This window comes from Limulus polyphemus, unplaced genomic scaffold, assembly GCF_000517525.1.
Source record: "Limulus polyphemus unplaced genomic scaffold, Limulus_polyphemus-2.1.2 Scaffold6013, whole genome shotgun sequence".
Taxonomy (NCBI): Eukaryota; Metazoa; Arthropoda; class Merostomata; order Xiphosura; family Limulidae; genus Limulus; species Limulus polyphemus.
In genome coordinates this window covers 1-17,422 of record NW_013671623.1, presented here as the reverse complement: position 1 = coordinate 17,422, position 17,422 = coordinate 1, and the positions used below count along the sequence as shown (strand labels likewise).

Below are 17,422 nucleotides of genomic sequence, written 5' to 3'. Positions count from 1 at the left end.
GTATGTCTAGTTTTAAAACATTTATCATTGTTGTTACTATTGTGTTTTAAACAATACAAAACATTAACAGCCCAGTCTCTTGGTATGTCTAGTTTTAAAACATTTATCATTGTTGTAACTATTGTGTTTTAAACAATACAAAACATTAACAGCCCAGTCTCTTGGTATGTCTAGTTTTAAAACATTTATCATTGTTGTAACTATTGTGTTTTAAACAATGTAAAACATTAACAGCCCAGTCTCTTGTTATGTCTAGTTTCAAAACATTTATCATTGTTGTAACTATTGTGTTTTAAACAATATAAAACATTAACAGCCCAGTCTCTTGTTATGTCTAGTTTTAAAACATTCATCATTGTTGTTACTGCTGTTTTACACACCATGTAAAACATTATCAGCCAAGTTTTTTTTTGGTTTTCTAGAACTTATCACTGGTTTAACTGGCCTTTTATACATTACATAAAACAGTAGTAGCTTAGTATCTTGTTTTATTTAGTTTTATGATATTTACTATTGTTGTATCTCCTGTGTTATATGCAATATGTAAAACATTATTAGCCAAGTCTCCCTATTAGTTTTACAATATTTATCACTATAACAACTGTGTATTATACAACAGATAAATCATTAACAGCCCAATCTTTCATTATATTTAGTCTAGCATGCTTAACATCATTCGAACTAAAAAACTTGTACATAGTGAAGTGTTTTAAAAATTAACAGAAGCTTTCTCATCAGTGTTACACAGTAGCAATTACTTAAACTACACAGTAGCAAGTACTTAAACTACACAGTAGCAATTACTTAAACTACACAGTAGCAATTACTTAAACTACACGGTAGCAATTACTTAAACTACACGGTAGCAATTACTTAAACTACACGGTAGCAATTACTTAAACTACACGGTAGCAATTACTTAAGCTACACAGTAGCAATTACTTAAACTACACAGTAGCAATTACTTAAACAATAAAACATTCAACATATTACATGATCCATGAACTTTGAAAAATATCAAATGAATTTTGTCACAAAATCAGCAAAATATATAACAACTTTTCATTTTTATCTTGTCAGACTTGTAGGTATTTGAACAATTATATTTATGTCACTCTAAATGCTTTTTGTTGTACCTTTTATACTTTGTGTGATGCCAGTTTAAACATTATAAGTGTACTTTTTTAAAGATGGAGCTGCTTGTTACAGGTTGAATATCCATGCATGAAAAGAAGATTTCTCCAGAGACATGGTAACAAATTTCAAACTGTTGATACTACAAACAGGGGGATAAGGGGGTTGGGGGTGTAAATTTTTTAAAAATGAAATTTTATCTATAAAATCATATGATAAAAGGCCCTTTACAAACTTATTATCGCCAAACCTGGCAAGTACTCTTAGGGCACCCCATCGAAGTAACAAATGGGGGAGGGATTGGCTTTCAGAATTGACCCCATATTTTAACACTAACTGTTCCATGTATATTCCACATGCAGTGAATGGGAGTGTCAATTAGTTATTATATAAAATATGATTTAATTTGAATGAGCTTAGTAAATGTACAAGTATTTATATATTTAGGGTCTACACCAACAACTTTCATACAGCATTCTACAAAACAAACTCAAACCTTTATTACTGCAGCATGCTTTAGCTGTTCTCGCAACTGCTCCACTTCCTCTCGAAGCTCTCTGATGATCCTAGCATTAGGATCTTCATTGACAATGGCATGATTAACAATGCGTTTAGCCCTGTCTGCATAACGCAGAGTTGAAAGTGTTTCATCATAGTTATCAGCTGCTGGACTGATAGTAGCCACCATTACAGTTTTGCTGTTACCTCCTAAATTATCCTGAAAAATATGAAGTTCTAAAGTTGTCTTAAATTACAATAAATTTAGCTAATGAAACATAAAGAATGTCTAACTTAACTTGAAGTCAAATAATTCATACTTAATAAGAAAATTATAAGAAATTTAAAACAGACTAGAAAATATATCTTTGAAGTTGTAATATTTGAAGAAAACTAGTTATGAAAAGTTTAGGTTTTGAAACACTAAAGAAAGAAGTTTAGATAAAAAAAAAACTTCAACTGTCACACAGAGACTATGCAGTAGCTAAGATAAAATTAATAGAGTTACTTTAAAAAAAACTGTCACACAGTCAGATTATGTAGTAGCTAAGATAAAATTAAGAAATGCTTAAAAACTAACTGTCACACAGGCAAACTATGCAGTAGCTAAGATAAAATTAAGAAATGCTTAAAAAACTAACTGTCACACAGTCAAACTATGCAGTAGCTAAGATAAAATTAAGAAATGCTTAAAAACTAACTGTCACACAGGCAAACTATGCAGTAGCTAAGATAAAATTAAGAAATGCTTAAAAACTAACTGTCACACAGACTATGCAGTAGCTAAGATAAAATTAAGAAATACTTAAAAACTAACTGTCACACAGGCAAACTATGCAGTAGCTAAGATAAAATTAATTCAGCTGCTTTAAGAAAAAAAACTAACTGTCACACAGTCAGACTATGTAGTAGCTAAGATAAAATTAAGAAATGCTTAAAAAAACTGTCACACAGTCAGACTATGTAGTAGCTAAGATAAAATTAAGAAATGCTTAAAAAACTAACTGTCACACAGTGAGACTATGTTTGTTTGTTTGTTTTGAGTTTCTCACAAAGCTGCACGAGGGCTATCTGCACTAGCCATCCCTAAATTAGCAGTGTAAGACTAGAGGTAAGGCAGCTAGTCATCACCACTCACTGCCAACTCAACACTGGGCTACTCTTTTACCAACGAATATTGGGATTGACTGTCACTTATAATGCCCCTACGGCTGAAAGGGCAAGCATGTTTGGTGGGACGGGGATTCGAATCTGCTACCCTAAGATTACGAGTCAAGCACCCTAACCACCTGTCCATGCCGAGCTGGTGAGACTATGTAGTAGCTAAGATAAAATTAATTCAGCTGCTTTAACAAAACTTTGTCACAAAGTATGACTATGCAGTAACTAAGATATAATTAATAAAGCTGCTTTAAAAAAAACTTGCGTTACATTGTGTCTTAATGTCTTGTTCATCTCCATATCATAAAATTTTTGCTATTACATACCCATTAAGTATTAAAGCAAACAGTCAAACTGCTAATGCATCATATGGAATTTAAGAGAAAAATATAATAAAGCATTAGACGGTTGTTTTCAGTTTTCTTGATCACATTTTAGAATGAGTTTAAGTTAATATTCTATTCTCTCTCATTCTCCCAATGTCAGTATTTTCTCAATTGCTCATATACTATATTATTATATGCCACAATAAATACTGGAGTTAAAAGCTAAAGCAGTCTAAGTTGTAATGTTTGTTTTTGGATATCGGTTGCAATTGTTCTTTCCCATATATGCAAAGAATGCGACTGCAAAATTAAATTACAGTCATGAAATTCCAAGTAAATCATTTATGAAATGGAGACAATAAAACAAATGAAAGTTTTTTTTCATGAAAGAGCTTGCTTTTCTAACTTCAACACTGCACACCGTAAAGCTTTGTTCTACAAGTCAGTTTAGTTCAGTGAAGATAGTCAACGTATGATCTATTTTTTCACTGAAAATTAAAGAAGTACTTCAGATACTTTATGCAGATATGCTGAAGGTTAAAATATAACGAATACTAAGCCTACTTTTAAAAGCCATGTGAGTACAGAATCCCGGTATGGAACAAACTTGTCTTTTGCTTTTCCTGATGATTGGTCAGCTAGTTTTGATATGACCAGGCCCAAGGTTGTCAGTGATCTATACGAAAGATTAATATACACACAGAGTGAAAAATTGTTATTAACATTCAAAACGAAAAGAAATCTGAAAAAAAGCGAAACCTAGAATAAAATAATAATAATAATAATAACATATGCCAGAAAAAAAGTATCCTACAATTATATTTTTTGTAATTATTACACACACTTTCATATTCTGTTGCTACAAAAGATAATTTGAGGTTGTACTAACTTGCATATAGATATAACACCATTTTGTATCACACTGGATTACAAACTAGGAACATATCCAGTTGGGAACTGAATTTATGAAAATATTTATCTCTGATCTGCCATGTCCAGTGAAGAAGACTATCACCTAGTGGAGTCCATTAACAACAGATTGCAAAATTACAAAAGACAGACTTTACAGGGTGACAATTTCTATATCTGAACTAGTTGATTTAATGACACACTATATTGATTGCACTTATGAAAATACTTTTACCTTGTGTTAAGATTCTAATGTATTCACTTTTTACAGCAATACTAAAATACATTATTAAGCAAACAAGAATAAAGTTATAAAAAACAAGAAGAAGAAGTGAGTACAGTTACAAAATTGACACAATTTTAAATCTTTCACTGTCATAGGAGTTTGGTATCTTACACCACTGCAAAGGAAGTTTTACCAATTTTAAATTTCAGTTACGTAATGAAGTATTAAGACCTGTGTCTTATTGTTACTTACTGTGTACCTAAATATAAACCTTATAGTGAAAGAGTTAACAACAGTATCCAAAGTTTAGACACAGTTTAAAACCTACTTGCAGATATTTTGTTTCTATTCAAACCCCAGACGTAAAGGTTCTCTCACTGATAGCTTAACTAAGATTAGGCTTAAAATATTTTTGTTGATACTGGATCCTTCCTTGAAGCATTCTCCTACAGCCCCAGACTTCACAGTTCTTATACTAGAAGCTAAACTTGGATTAGGCTTAAAACCTACTTGTTGATATTGGATCCTTCTTTCAAGCGTTCTCCTACAGCCCCAGACTTCACAGTTCTTATACTAGAAGCTAAACTTGGATTAGGCTTAAAACCTACTTGCTGATATTGGATCCTTCTTTCAAGCATTCTCCTACAGCCCCAGACTTCACAGTTCTTATACTAGAAGCTAAACTTGGATTAGGCTTAAAACCTACTTGCTGATATTGGATCCTTCTTTCAAGCATTCTCCTACAGACCCCAGACTTCACAGTTTTTATACTAGAAGCTAAACTTGGATTAGGCTTAAAACCTACTTGTTGATATTGGATCCTTCTTTCAAGCGTTCTCCTACAGCTCCAGATTTTACAGCTCTCTCACTACCAGCTAAATCAACTAAGCTCATTTTGGACACCTTTTCACCTGTAACCTGAAAACGAATGCTGATATTGATTATAACTTCCAAAAACTTTCAGCAGAAAAAACAACATTTAAACACAACAATATTATTTTGTATTTCTAAAAATTTATGCAACATTAAACAAAACAACACAAAAGAGGGAATAATTTTACCCAACTTACAACTAATAATACAATACTGGAAACACAACAATCTTCTACAATATGTTTTTTCTAGCATCAGTCAGAATGGGTGTTTTAGAAAAGTAATGCATTTTGAATAAGTGCTCTTTCCTACTAACCAATCATATCTTGATATGAATAATTAATTTTTATACGTTTATTATTTCATTATGGAAATGAAAAATATGATTCCATTACCATTACAACAGAATATGTATTTAAAAACTAGTAAGCCTAGTTTTTCCTTGATGTTTTAAATAAACGTACCCCAGACTGGACATCGGTCAGAGAACAGGTTAAAGTGATGTTAAACACAGCATGAGATCGACTAGATTCACTGTTCATGTTAGTAGCAGCCACTGTCCTGGACTTGTTTCCTTCTGTCATCAAACAGCTGATGTCCTAGGGTTGTAAAACACACCCTAATCACTGAACTAAAATTTGAATATGTAGATACCAAATACAACTTTATTACATATATTTTGTAATAATATATTTCCTGAGCAACCCTATTTTTCCAAAAAAATGCTCAAAGCAAAGTAATAAAAGAATCACCTCAAACATTAAGCAAAATGTGATTCATTCAGTAGTTATAGGAAAAAAAATTGACCATTACTATAGTCCAAATTACTTTTCTCTGTATCAATGTTATAATGCAACTTTTGACCTTTTGGGGAAGCAAATTTAGTGCTTCAAAAAAAAAAAATAATATATATATATATATGTGTTATGTCTAGAAAATCCATTGATATTACTAAATGTCTGCCGTATGTATTCATTCAACAATACTGGACTAGTAAAACATTTAACAATGGTTTGCTCTTAAAACTCATAATAGTGTGGACAAAGGAAAACACCTTTACAGTAAATCAAAGATTGGTAAAAAAAATCTCTGAAGATTCAAGAATTCTGAGTGAAGAACTTCAAAATATGCTCCAGACTGAGAAAACATAGCATTATATACAAATTTCTACAATGCTATTATTGTTAGAGCACATACAATACCCACATTACTGTTGGTAATTCTGACTGGAAAAAAAGGAGAATGTATCCTCTAAGTATCACATGGCTCACCAGTGGAAAAGACCACAGCCCACTTTTTTTACTTTACAGTAATCTTTCTCAAACAAAAGCACACATAATAAATAGATAAATGACCTACAACAATAGGTAACTATAATGAAAGAAACTTAGACACTTCCTTCAGCAACTTTATATGTTTTTATCCATGAAATTTCAGAAAAATGTTGGTGAACCTTATAAAGCCACGCTGCTAAATAAAACAGTAAAAAAATATAGAATAAGACTGCATACTACATATTTCCTCTATCCTCTTCCTTCAGGCCATCCTTGTCTATTTTAATTCAAAGAAAATTGTGTAACTTACTCTTGTCCCTGTAAAACACTTACATGACATAACAGACATATAAAAGAGGAAAACAACTTCACATATTAAGACTCAAAAGCAAATCAAAACAACAAAACTAGATTAATTACAAAATTTTAATGTGGATATTTTAACAGCAAACAAAAAATTATCAAAAATACACAATCAAACGTCTATAATTTCAAGCTAGTTCATAACACAACATAATTCTCTAGACAACAGTACAAAATTAACCCTCTTGTACAAAAAGTAAAACACAAAACAGTAACGTGTTACCACCTATGAGCTGCTTAACTCAATTCATTTACTAACAGTATTCAGCCAAACAAAAGGTTTCTTCTAAACTTCTTCTAGCCAGTTTTTATATTTTTACATTATTACAGTATTTATCAACATACACCAGTCCAACCTAGGCTAAATACAATATTTTACAGTAAAATAAATTTGACATATAACGTGGCCACCAACACCAGTAACCACTTTATCACAATATTACATCTTCATTAAGAGTTGATTCATTACTTCAATTGGTATCACAGAAAAATAAATACATGCAAAACTTAGTAAAATGAAAACTTTTCCCCTTAGAGTCATAAACATATAACTACTATATGCTGTTCTGACAAAAAACACAACTTCCTCACTGCAGATGGAGGAAATATATGTACAATTATATGTACTAGATATATTTAGAAGGTATTACATGATCTGCTACACAGAAGTTACACTACCTCCTCTAGATAGTGTGAGATTTTTGTAACATGTTCTACAAACAATTCATTCTCTGAAATCCCTCAGTAGTTTGAAAATAAGGAGTTGTAATGTTCTTTCAGCTGACTTTTCAAACTTCCAGAGAACATCTTCAATCATACGAACTTGCTGTTCTAATTAGGGATGCACAAGTAGTAAAATTTTACTTTCAACTTTCAATGCCTAGCCCCAACTTCTCAAACCCTAACCTCATTGTTCTCAAAAACCCCACCTTCCCCAGAAATCCACTTCTCAAGCCATGCCTGTTATTAACCCCCATTGTTCTCTGAATCCCTAACTTTCAGTGGGAGGTCAGTTTTTGTTGCTCGGAACAAATTTTTTTTTATAACTAAACCAATTACTGACTGTAACTTTCAATACTGCATTAGTTGCCACAAAGATTAGAGCTTAGATGCCGGGCTTTGACAATCGATCAGAGCTGAGTATTACCGGGTAGCCCAATATCTGACCGGTGCCAAATATTTGGCCACGTACCCATGCATCCCTAGTTCTAACTATTACATCTACTAAATCAGCGATCCTAACTATGTTGTAAATAAGCAGCTACCACATGATATTCTGTAATATTTCGAGGCAAAACGCTGTTTGAGAGCTTGGAAGAAAAGGTCAGTTAAATACACTCTTAGTTTATCAATGTATGCAGTAAACTCATGCATGCCATGTAAAAGCCATTACTCGTTATATGACTGAAACAGTTGTTGGATGATAAAATAAGAACTTGTACAACTAGAACCAGTTTGTTTCTGTGTTACTGACATGTAACACAGCCATACCCAGTCTTCTTGCTTTTTTTATCATAACATCTATTCTGCTATAATGGCAGTCTTTCCCAGCTGTTGATGCACAAAGTTATTTGCATCAGATAATAAAAACCTTAACCACTCCAAACGTTTTTTCATAGACTGTGGCACATCTTCTCTACAAGGTAGGGGGGTAGATCATACACCACATCCATGGGAAGCTATATTTCTCAACCAAACACAAACATGCATATTGAAAAACTAGCCGTTCTCTGTTTAATTTCAAGGTATGGCATCGTGACATATGGCAATTATTCATCCCAGTAAGTTCCATGACAATTAAAAAATTTTGTAAGCATCCACTTTATAGTTTGTACTAAGTGTTTTGCTAAACCATTAGAAAAAAGGAGATAAGGTGAAGCATGCATTTTCCCCACACACAATGCTTTACATAACTCAGATAAGAGCTGACTATTGAAATTAGCATCTTTATCTGTGTGAGTTTCTTTTTTATGTGTGCCAAATTGTGCTATTTAGAGCTCATTTAGTGTATCAAACATATACTGTGCTGATTTATCAGCCAATGGGAAATCTTCAGTTCCACTAAGTGATGTAATTGATAATAACCAGTACAAATTGTTTAACTTTCTTAGTTTCCATAAGAGGACCATTGAAATATATATGTATTCTATACAGTGCAAAGCAATGCTGTATTTACTGTGCTTAGGTTGTTTTTCCTCTGGGTGGTACACACCATACATTGTGTACATCACTGAATGTGACCAATAAAACCACAAGTGCATGTTCACACAAATTTTCCAATCTTCACATTATGCAGAGTCTGAAGTATTCCTTGCATAAGAGCTCTAGGGACCTTAGCTGCAACACAGGTTGGGAACCAGATCGCTGGGACCACTAGCTGCAACAAAAGTTGAGAACCAGATCTCTGAGACTACTAGCTGCAACACAGGTTGGGAACCAGATCGCTGGGACCACTAGCTGCAACAAAAGTTGAGAACCAGATCTCTGGGACCACTAAATGGAACACTGGTTGAGAACCAGATATTTGTGGTTTATAACAACATACAGAACATATTTCTGAACTTGTAGCTACCCCAGGTTTCCTCCATTTGCATAATATTCCTTAATATGACCTGGGCATGCTTCACTTTACTCCTTGGCATGGGGTGCCAAAGGTAGATCTGGGTCATACATTAGTTCTTCCCAGGTAATCAACTATTAATGGAATCACCTACATTGTGGTTTGACATCACGACAGAAGAAATGGTTTAACTCTCACAGTGTACAGAGTCAGGTCATTTAATGAATGGATACATTTTCCCCATGTGGTGGATAATCCGTCTACACTTATATGTTGTGAGCCCATTTTCTGTCTTCTGAAACATTGTCATTTTCACCATTTCATTGAAATATTTACTGTAAAGTTCTACAATATGTTTAACACAGCTAGCACTCATTTTTTACCTTTGTTCCAGATAATTAACTTGCCTAAGACAAGATTTTTTAATAATATTTACACTGTCCCACTTTCCAATCAAACTTACAATATATACATTGTTGGCATATGTGTGCAGTCACTACTTACTTATATTATTGTTGCGACAGTGGAAGTCACGTGACGCTGTGAGCATGCATGGTGAATTTTTCGAATAATCAGGGAACTTCGTGAATTTTGAAGATGCCTCTTTGTTAGTATATAAGCTTGGCAGAGAAAAGCCAGGAAGTTAATCGAACAGTAGTTATGGTGAGTTTCAGGTAATTTACTATTCTGTTTCGAGCTAGTGTGTGTTTTGAACTCGTAGAGAGCAAAGTTATCGAGATTTTGAATCACAGTGATTCATAGCATGTATTATAAAAGTTGTTAAGTTCAAAGTGACGAGAAACATACTGACTGTGGAATTACTGTGTACTAAAAGTTTGTATCGCGGAAGAATAAACTGGTTTAATCAAGAAAGGACTTGTATCGCTGAAGTTCCTCGGAAAGAATTTCTACCGGAAATTAACAAACAAGCAGATACATAACACTATGGACTCTGGGTATAGTTGTTACCCAAACAGATTTAAAGATAGATAATATTCCATTACCGATTTTCATCATGACTGTACAATTATACACAACATTAAGTTGTATGTAGAGGTAACAGCTCATCTGTTATTTTCATATAAGCCATCCACACAACAGAACAACACACTAGTTGACACACAAATGTGCCTTTTCATTTAATTAGCAATGATAAGTTTTAATTTTGGTGCACCTATCCAATACTAACACAACAAATATTTACAAACTGGTCTTATACTTTTAAGCAGTGTATTAATATTGTAAGATAAAATGGGGAACCTAGAAACACACACAAAAAGCTTTCTTTATCTAAACTCATTCTACAAATGTCACTTTCCTGCATACAATTACTTCTTACCTGGAAAGATGAGACTGCCAAAGTGGACAGTCCATCCACATATGGACCAAGAATGTTGTGTTCTCGTACTTTTAGATGCTGTCTGGTTCTAAAATATGAAATTGTTATTTATTACAATAATAATAAGGAAGATCAATTAATGTAAATGATTTTTAACTACAACAACTCCAGTTAAAGGTTTTCCAGGTTGTTTAAATCTGTGGTGTGCCCTCCCCCCAATAGAGGCATGGAGAGTCAGTAGGAGGGTGCACAACTATGACTGTAAAAGCACATAAATAATTATATCTGAAAGTACTAATTTAAAAATGTTTTAAAAATTTACCATACAAATATTACTACTATTAAGTAATGTAATAACAACAATTATCGTCTACTGTATATATACACAAATAGGTTATACAGGGTGTGAGGGACAACAAAACACTTCTTGAAAAGAGAGGGCACTGTAAAAAAGTTTGAATTAAGGGTTGCACAAAATGAGTATCCTGTGAACTTTATAACAAGGTAACTGTCTTGCTGTATAGAATAATAGTCAACATGATTTTCATGGAGTTAAAATAACCTTAATTCTGTGTTCTTTAACTATGATCCATGTTAATTTTAACCACCAGAGTTACTCAAACCAGTGAGTCAAACTCCAGAAACATTATTTGATATCCAACATTTATTAATAGAGAAGAGGATTCTGAATTAGTAATGAAGCAGCTAATAATTTTAACCACAGATGTGTTTTCAATGCAGGGTCGGTCAATGTGACGACCTCATAACCATTTTGTGCTTGTAATAGTGTTCATGCTATAACTTTTAAATTTGTAAGCAAATGTTAACAAAATTTGGCAGATTATCAGTGAACATTACAATGCTTTCATATGCAAAATATCTAATTTTTTATTAAGTCTTATGTCTTTTATTATGTTTCTCTCATGCCCTTTTTTCTTTTCACATCTTGCCTATCTATCATGCAAAGTAATTTTCATTTTAAGATTAAAAATACTTTTATGCATTAGAAAATTTTGAAATTTCATATGTGAAGTCTCTATAATATCTGGACAGTTATCAAACATTTCTTAAGAAAAAAACTTTATATTTATCTGTTATTTTCAGTAATTAATCTTTGTACGAGTTTGGTAGATTTTAATGATCTCACAACTACCACAAAAAATTAGAAAATAAATATAAATTATGCCTCTTTCATTCTAGAATGAACACAAATTATAACATGAAAACATAAATGTTTAGACGAAATAGCTTAAATCTCATAACATTATACATTTATATATATTTATTATTTTTATTATATTGTCTTTTCAGCCGTGCCTGGCTAACAATACAGAAGTTACAATGACGCGGCTCCCACGCACTCATGTTACCATATCAAATAACATAAAGGTGACCTTTGGTCGATACAAAGTAACTTGTCTTGGCTGTGTTTTAGTACACTAGTATTTTGTAAAATACAGTCACATTTCAATATTATACATTATATATGTATATAGATTATTACTATTTTGAAATAAGTTCTTAAACATATTTTTCCTAAAACATAGAACAGTAAATAAACAAGTAAAACAAACAATTATCTTTTCTAGTTATGACTTTTGTACTCAGTTGCTGCTTGACGTAGGTTGCTAAGCCTTTAAAAATTTTGTACATGGAGGATATAAAACAAAATATTTTTTTCTAGGATTCATATATACAGTTGAATAACTAAAAAATCATAAATTACTACATTAATACCATAGAATTCAACTATAATTTATCAAGCTTAGTAACTAAGATGTATTTTACTCTAAAAAAATATGAAACTTTGAGCAGACTAAAGACACAAACTACCTCATTGAAATCAAAAGAAAGAAATGATGGAAGGAACATTAGAAAGGTTGCAAAAACTACTAGGGAGACATTCTGAGCTTCCGATTGGTTATTCATGTCATATATAGAAGTAAGTGTATATATATACATATGGGAGCATTTTCAAAAATGGAAAGAAGTGGGTGAGGTGCCACTGTGTTTGATTTATTACATGAGCAATATCTTAGCAAATAGAAAAGATAAGACCTTCTTACTTTATATTCTATCAATATCTGTAATTTGAGTTTTTAATTCGTACAAAACTGTAGACTTAGTATTTTGACTTCACAAACATCTAATTTGAACCAGTGCTGCATTCAACATACCACGTGACACACAAAAATCAATGTTTATCTGTGTTTTTTTAAATATTTACTTTTAAATTAAGAAATGTATAGTTCTAAAATTTGAATTATAATCTACAGTGTGATACCAAACTTACTGTTATAAATTCATGAAATAGTAGTTCAATATAATTTTGAATGCAAGTCAACAAACAAGATGACATGACCTTTCACTCATCTCGAAAGGGTTAATATGGGCTACACATCTGAGACCGAAAACCTGACATAAATTATTCCCATAATATAATGGTAAATATGAGTATAATTTATTAAGTTTATAATTTAAAATAAAATGAGAGAAAAGTTTCATATTTAATGAGTGAAACTACATTTTTTATATAGTAACAAATGTAATGAACCACCATAGTAATATTCTATGTATTTTTATACACTTGAATCTTAACTGGCCTAATGTAAGTTACCATTGATTTGAACAATGCCTTGTTTAATGAAGTTTTGTGGGGCCTTCAAATCCAGAGGTCATCAAGCAGACGATATAATATCTAAAATCTAAGTTAAATTCTATTTATATCAGTGACTTATGAAACACTGACTTGTATAGCATATAATGCTAGAAGTGGAACAGTATAACAGGTGTGGAGAAACAAGTCTAATAATGAAATGTAACTGTCTTATTTCTCAAATGGCTAAACACAAGTCTAATAATAAAATGTAACTGCCTTGAAATATTAATATTTACACTAAGCTTAATTAAGTTCTTGTATTGAATAAAAGGGCTCATAAATATTTGATTAGAAAGGATAAAGTGCATTTGAAAAGCTATGCTTGTTATTCTTAATGGAAACCCATAACGGGCCAGTTAAGAATAAAGCATTCCAAAATATGTACAGTCTCATTGTGATGTTTCTACACATCTGCTTTGGTATTGTATATAATAAAAACAATACATCTATAAACATGAATACTCACTCTTTAGGGTCCAAGAGATCATGGACTTTTTCATTGTAAATCTCCATGTATGAAACTTCAACTTTATATGAAAGACTGGGATTGGTGTTAGAAGCTATCCTTCCAAACAAGTCATCACAGAGGCGAGGAATTAGACCCCTGTTTTCTTCTGAACCCATCATGGTGAATGATTTGCCAGAACCTAAGAACAAAGGTCACATGGAATTTCAAAACTTACAAGAAATACATGATTCATACATTCAGAACTATGATAGTATTATATGTTTGATACAGAAATAATGTTAAAAAGCTCAACGACAAAACCTACAACAGCATTCTTTTAATTCACCTTGTTGACAAGATCAGTCTTCCCAGACCAAATATTGTTTGATACAGTAATATTCCGTTTAGCACTCAGGAAGGTTCTTGAGAAAAAGAGGGTTATTTTACCATTACATATATGGAGATATGTAACTGAAGACATTGTTTCATACCTGTGAATGATGTATAAGTGCTTTATTTAGGTACTGGTAAATTTAACATAAATTACTCACTATAATATTGTCATCACTGAAAAAAAAACAAATTTTTATTAGCTTTCAATCTTGTTTGGTTACAAAGTAATCAAACAGAAAATCAGACCCCTCCTGCCATACCCACCTGTCACATTCTCTCTTTCAGGATTTGTCAATACATGTAGTTCTCTCTTACGTTTACGACTATATTAGTTATAACCAAAACATCGGCAAGGTTTTTGTCTATCAAATGACGTATTATATTACATGGTTTTCTGTATAGAGATTTATTGATTGCTTCCTAACAAAATGTTTTTTTTCCCACGTGAACGATACTGTGTAGATGGATGAAATTTTAACAGTTCATGCTGCGTTACTAGAAATGCCAGAAAAATCATGATAATTACGGGACACTGTCTACTTTTTGCATGTTATTATCCTATGATCTTTGTTCCATTATTTTATTAAATAATTATTTAGTGTATGACTACCATTAGTATGAAAAAGGAATGTCAGAGAGTTATGGATTTTTATATTTTTTCTCTCTTGTGAAAACAACAATCTCTCAAGGAGACAAAAGCTCTATAATGAATCAGCTTAAAGCAGGGTGGCGTTAAGTGGGGTCTTACTGTACTACAATATAATGTGATAAACAGTATAAGGTGAAGTAACGGTGACTGTTAAAGCTGTTTACACTTGAGAATAATGTACTAGCTTTTTTGAAATATCATATATAAATTACTTTTTTGAGCACCAGCTTTCTCTATTCACGAGGGAGGGAGGGGGGGGGGGTGATTGCTGGAAAGCCATTTGGACAAACTGTGACAAGTTGGGTTCCAATTCTGGAATTTCATTATGTTAATGGGGTTTCCCAAATCCCAGGATTTGCTGAATGTATTAACTTTGTATGGATGGGTGTCACTGATATGCCCCGAGTTTTTTTATTTCACAGTGTCGATAATGAACCAAATTGCATGAAACGTTTTAACCAATGTAACTTCTTGTTAAACTTCATTGAAAGCTAACAGAAGGTTGCCAGTACTTAAGTTTAATTGTTTACACTCTGGCTAGTGAATAATGCTTCTTGCTGGATGATAGTGATGCATGTCAAATGATATCTGATTCAAGAATTTTAATAACAAAGCTATTTGTGCAATTGCTCAAAGTTTCAACAATCCCTTTTGTTTGCATTATTTTTTAATCACATAAGTTTGGTAAGAAAAGCAGATAGTTTAATTAGTTTTGATTAAGACCAAATAGAACATGAATAAACAAAAGATTTATAATCTTGGCCCTGATCCTGGGATTTCAGCTGCTATAACCCCAAAATGCTGGAATTCAAAAACAAAAGCTTTATAATCTTAGCCCTAATCCTGGGATTTCAGCTGCTATAATCCCAAAATCCTGGAATTCAAAAACAGAAACTTCATAATTAAGAGAACAATAAGGTAAATTCATGGTACTACCTTACATATCTCAAAAATGTTTTCCACTGACGGTTACCTAACATCTAACTATAATAACCTATCAATGTCCTACTTAAATATAAGAAAATCATAATCAGACATTTGAAATTTTTATTACGTATACTGCTCAATAACATTAGGAATTAATGCCAACACACAAATATTCCATGATACATTTGTGTAATGCTCAAACAAAATCAATTTACTACAATGCAGTATAGTTGAGATAGCTATTGAAAGATACAGTTTCTTACAACAAACTGAACCATGAGTATACTTTATTGAGCTGTCCTCAAAGAAGTTGAACTTCCCTAACATGGAAAGGATTAACATTTCTTTCAATAAGAGGGTAATTAAAAGTTAAAAGTATATGCAATATTAAATAGTTGTTCAATAAATAAGATTTATTAAGAACAGGACACAGCCCTAACAAAAAGACTATATGTTTTAGTGCTGTAGTATTTTTATGACTGTGCCTTATTTTAAATAAATCTTATTTACCGTGCAACTAGTTAATAGTGCATATACCTTTAATAATTTACCTATACACACGTGCTGTTTATTTATTTACTAACTAAAAGAACAATTCCATTACATTTTACTTCTGTTTGTAACAGATGTACGAACACATACACAGTAACTGTTCAGTTACTTATAGACACATATAATTACAACAATTAAATACCTGAAAAACCCAAAACAGTACAAATTCTGAATAAATCATAATAAAGACATAATTAGTAAGACAAGCAAATTAAAAACATGGAGTCTGGTAAAGATAGTATTAAGTTGACAAATGTTTAGTTTGGAGCTAAGACTGATTATGAATCTGAAAGGAGACTTCTATATTTTCATAAATTATTATTCAAATAGACTTCTCAAGCAAAAAATAATTGATGAAAGGGCTTTCATATATTCTTACCTGTCTGGCCATAGGCAAATATACATGCATTGTAACCCTGAAATGCATTGTGAAGGATGTCTGAGCCTAAATGTTGGTAAACATCTTTTTGATTGGCATAATGAGGATCAGTTTCTTTATATGACCAGAAGCAATGGTCAAAAGCAAATGTCTATAGGTGAGGAAAAAACATAACATAAGCATACCATCATGATAAACAAAAATGCTTAAAATGTCATAAAATTGTAAAGAATCTTAGCTAGAAAGAAAAAAAAATCTTCTTAAAAATGTTACATCCCAAAATTGTACCAACTCGTGTAATCTCAAGTCATGCCATAAAATATCGTCTTATTTTACAATAGAAAAAAAAAGCCACCCTCAATTTTTCTTGGTTTTATTACAACTACAAATTTTAACCTTATTGATGCCATAGTTTAAATTGAATTATGAGCTATGAATTAGTCGAGTTTCTCAGTGTAAGTTTTATCCAATCACGTTACAAACATCGTCAGTTATGAACAGTTGTGAGCAGCCTGGATGCCACACACTTTACAACGTCATAACTAAAATATTTTTTGGATTTTCAGAAACTTTCAGTGCCTAGATTAAAATGTACATTTATAGTTTATTTAAATATTAACCGATACATATATTTTCAAATATTATCACAAAATAACAACTGTAACAAATCTACTGTATGATTTAACTAATTCTGTGAAGATGTCTCTAGATGTGTTTTACAAAATAACAACTGTAACAAATCTACTGTATGA

The 17,422-nt window shown here is 31.9% G+C and overlaps 1 protein-coding gene across 1 annotated transcript in view; it reads right to left on the bottom strand.

Annotated features, from left to right (window-relative positions):
* LOC106473257 (kinesin-like protein KIF13A) overlaps nucleotides 1-16,821 on the bottom strand; it is a gene marked incomplete at both ends in the record, with an annotated part of 51,717 nt that extends 34,896 nt beyond the window's left edge. The window contains 7 exons of the mRNA XM_013933943.1: nucleotides 1,631-1,852; nucleotides 3,684-3,795; nucleotides 5,060-5,172; nucleotides 5,592-5,726; nucleotides 10,664-10,751; nucleotides 13,789-13,969; nucleotides 16,671-16,821. Coding sequence (XP_013789397.1) covers nucleotides 1,631-1,852; nucleotides 3,684-3,795; nucleotides 5,060-5,172; nucleotides 5,592-5,726; nucleotides 10,664-10,751; nucleotides 13,789-13,969; nucleotides 16,671-16,821 — 1,002 coding nt within the window. The remainder of the gene's footprint in view (nucleotides 1-1,630; nucleotides 1,853-3,683; nucleotides 3,796-5,059; nucleotides 5,173-5,591; nucleotides 5,727-10,663; nucleotides 10,752-13,788; nucleotides 13,970-16,670) is intronic.
* Between the last annotated feature and the right edge of the window lie 601 nt (nucleotides 16,822-17,422).